The sequence below is a fragment of the Miscanthus floridulus genome, chromosome 14, assembly GCF_019320115.1.
Source record: "Miscanthus floridulus cultivar M001 chromosome 14, ASM1932011v1, whole genome shotgun sequence".
NCBI classification, from domain to species: Eukaryota; Viridiplantae; Streptophyta; class Magnoliopsida; order Poales; family Poaceae; genus Miscanthus; species Miscanthus floridulus.
The window spans coordinates 10,767,913-10,770,964 of record NC_089593.1 but is presented as its reverse complement, the minus strand read 5'-3'; the positions used below and the strand labels follow the sequence as shown (position 1 = coordinate 10,770,964).

Sequence of the window (3,052 nt, the reverse complement as noted above, 5' to 3'; positions counted from 1 at the left end):
CATGAATAGAAATTACAAACCTCACTCATAATTCTTTTACCAATTCTCTAGATGTTTTCATTTTTTAATTCCTTTATTTCAATTCAAACTAACGATTTTTTTTTAAAAAAAATAGGGGCGAAACGGTTCATTTGGGGGTGTGAAAGTAACATTACATAGTTGAAAAAACATGGACAAAATCAAAATTTGGCTTCACAGTAGGGGCAAGAACATCATTTGTCCCTACATTTTTTTGTTAGCCGTAGCCCCCATGCAATTTTATCCAAACGAACATGTAACACTTAAATAATAAATCTCTTTAAAAATCATTACACACGTATGAAGTAGCTACACGTTGGTCATCATCAAGCGAGTATATAATTAACTAGCTAGATCTACGTACTAAGTACGGAACCGTCCATCTCTGCAAAAAGGCATCAGCGAGAAGCAACTAGGCCCTTGTTTAGATTACAAATTTTTGCAATCTGGACACTGTAGCACGTTTCATTTGTATTTGACAAACTTTGTCCGATTATGGACTAACTAGGCTCAAAAGATTCGTCTCGTGATTTACAACCAAATTGTGTAATTAGTTATTTTTTTTACCTACATTTAATGCTCCATGCATGCGTCTAAAAATTGATGTAATGGAAAAAGAGTGAAAAAACTTAGAATTTGGAGGTGATCTAAACAAGGCCTAGGTATATTCCAAGTCCAGCTCCCTGGAGTATAATATAATATAATCCAGTTCTCCAGCTTTTGTCAGTCTCCAAGTGGATAAGGATTCAAACAACACATGCTGCAAAATATAGCCAGAATATCTACACATCCACAAGGAACGTGGCTGTGTGGGTCATCGTTCATTCATCGATAGCCACATGAATTCCAGTACACCCCGGCCGGCGGCCCTAATTTACAATCTTAATTTTACATGAAAATAATGAAAGCAAAGAGGGAATACTCCAATTAATTTGCTCTGATCCAATCCTTCCAATAATCCTTCTCCAGTCTGTCTGTCGTAGATTTCTACAGGAGGTTCTTCAAACCCGTCCCTTCTTCAGCATTTCTACTGCATCCCGATGTGGCTGCTCAGTAGCAGCTGCTGCTGGTTGAAGAACGGATTGCTTAGCAGCACGCTGCTGTACTGAAATCCTGCACTCGCACTGTCCACAAGCTGCTGCTGATTGCAGTAGCCGCTGCTTGTGGTGCCGAAATGGCCGCCGCTCCTCGAATCACTTGGCAGCTTCAGTTTCTTGCTACTGAAACTGCTGCTGCTGCCATCATCGAAGGACGATTCATCCACGGCCATCACTCTCTTCCTCTTCTTCCCACCGTTGTTATCTGAGCCTATTACTGCGTCTACTGCAGCAGTCGGCAAGTTGTTGTTCATTACGCTGTTGTCTTCGTAGTTATTAGTAAGTGCTTGGTGTGTCGTTTGTGTTGCTGGTGGGTAGATTAGTGGAGGGCTTTGCTGTGGCTCCTCGGCCTCAGCAGGGATGTCCAGGAACATCTGCGGGAGCGACGCGTAGTCGATGCTGTTGAGGAGGTCGGTGAGCGAGCACGACTTGCCCATCGTCTGATGATGGAGCTGCTGCTGCTGCTGCTGCTGCTGCTCATGATATTGACCAGCAAGAGTTGTTTCAGTAGAGTCGTTCATGTTGTTGAAGGTGGTGGTGCTGTCGTTGATGAGAAGAGTATCTACTTCCTCCACAGTTGAGCCCTCCTGCTCCTGATCCGACAACTGGAAATCGTTGCTCTTCTTGTGGATCCTGCACAGCACCCAGTCGTCCAGCTGAAACCAAACCAAACACAACATTAGATGCAGGATATTTCAGCAAACATCAGCCGTGGAAGTAGTAGCCGCAAAACCAGTAGTATCATCGATCAGCCGGGCTGGAAAAAAAAAATCGTCTCACCCTCATGGAGGATCCTGCTCTGCGCTTGGTGGTGCTGCTCTTGTGATCATCGGTGCCCGTCAGGCGGTACTCGTGCATGATCCAGTCCGTCTTGATGCCCTTGGGAGGCCTGCCGCCATAGAAGACGAGCGCCTTCTTGACGCCGATGTTCTGGCTCGTGGACGTGGACAGGATGGCCTTGTCGGTGCCGGTGGCCTTCCAGTATCCCGACCCGGCGGCGCGGTTGGGGCGGACGCCGTTGGGGTACTTGCGGTCCCGGGGGCTGAAGAAGTACCACTCGTTCTCGCCAAACAATGCCTTGGCTGATGAACCACACAAGAAGAAGAAGAAGAAAATTAAACTCATGGAATTTAGAAACTAGCAGCACGTTTTGGCTTCTTGTAATAAGTAAATAAATAAATGTGATTGGTTAGTTAATTAACTAATTACCAGGGAGATCCCAGGGGTTGCACTGGTAGATGTTGACCTCGGCGATGATGGGGACGGGGCACGGCATGGAGGCCGCCTGGTTCATGAGGTAGTGCACGATCAGCTCATCGTCCGTGGGGTGGAACCGGAACCCGGCTGGGAGGTTCAGGTTGCCCACTCTACTGCTACTGCCGCCGCCACTCGGCATGGCCGACGGCGATGTGCTAGCTGTTGCCTCTTGCTGGATTATACTGCTCGATCTACCTAGCTAGCTAGCTACCTACCTCTGCAGTAGTTTATCTATCTAGAGCCTAGAGGTTAGAAGTAGAAGGGAGAGAGAGAGGCATGAATCTTGAAATTTTTGAGATGGAGGGACCGGGCCTCCGTTTTATAGAAGCCATGGCCTTGTCTTGTTGTAGCTAGCCAAGCCAGCGAGGCGAGGGTGCAGTTTGGTGGACTATGGATTAGGATGACGTACGACGACCAAAGGGCACAACAGTCACTTCGCATATATTTGACAACGTAGTAGTTATCGAGCTGGCTCCACGCAAGGTCCCGTAACAGCAAGGCTAATAATACAGCCGGCTTGCTGGCTATAAGTTTTCTTACAGCTTTCTCTCAGTCTACTTATATAGTAGTTGGCTCTTTATAGTTAATACATGGCCCACTTATCTCTCTCACAGACTTTTTTGGTTCTGGTGTCCAAGCTGGCTGTAAGCTTACAGCCTGCTTCTCCTCTCTCTCCTCCC

The 3,052-nt window shown here is 46.8% G+C and overlaps 1 protein-coding gene across 1 annotated transcript; it reads right to left on the bottom strand.

Annotated features, from left to right (window-relative positions):
* Positions 1–779: 779 nt before the first annotated feature.
* Positions 780–2,643, bottom strand: LOC136504773 (NAC transcription factor 29-like). Its single transcript, XM_066499773.1, has 3 exons — positions 2,325–2,643; positions 1,896–2,197; positions 780–1,771 (listed from the first exon to the last, which is right to left on the bottom strand). The coding sequence occupies exons 1-3, from the start codon at positions 2,509–2,511 to the stop codon at positions 1,046–1,048; spliced, it is 1,215 nt and encodes a 404-aa protein (XP_066355870.1). The 5' UTR covers positions 2,512–2,643; the 3' UTR covers positions 780–1,045.
* Positions 2,644–3,052: the final 409 nt, after the last annotated feature.

What these genes read in the sequence shown, in the direction of transcription:
- LOC136504773 (XM_066499773.1), bottom strand. Translation starts at nt 2,511, where the DNA reads ATGCCGAGTGGCGGCGGCAGTAGCAGTAGAGTGGGCAACCTGAACCTC. An exon ending in CAACCCCTGGGATCTCCCTG is followed by an intron (nt 2,198 to 2,324) that starts GTAATTAGTTAA and finishes GTGGTTCATCAG; the next exon opens with CCAAGGCATTGTTTGGCGAG. An exon ending in GAGCAGGATCCTCCATGAGG is followed by an intron (nt 1,772 to 1,895) that starts GTGAGACGATTT and finishes GTTTGGTTTCAG; the next exon opens with CTGGACGACTGGGTGCTGTG.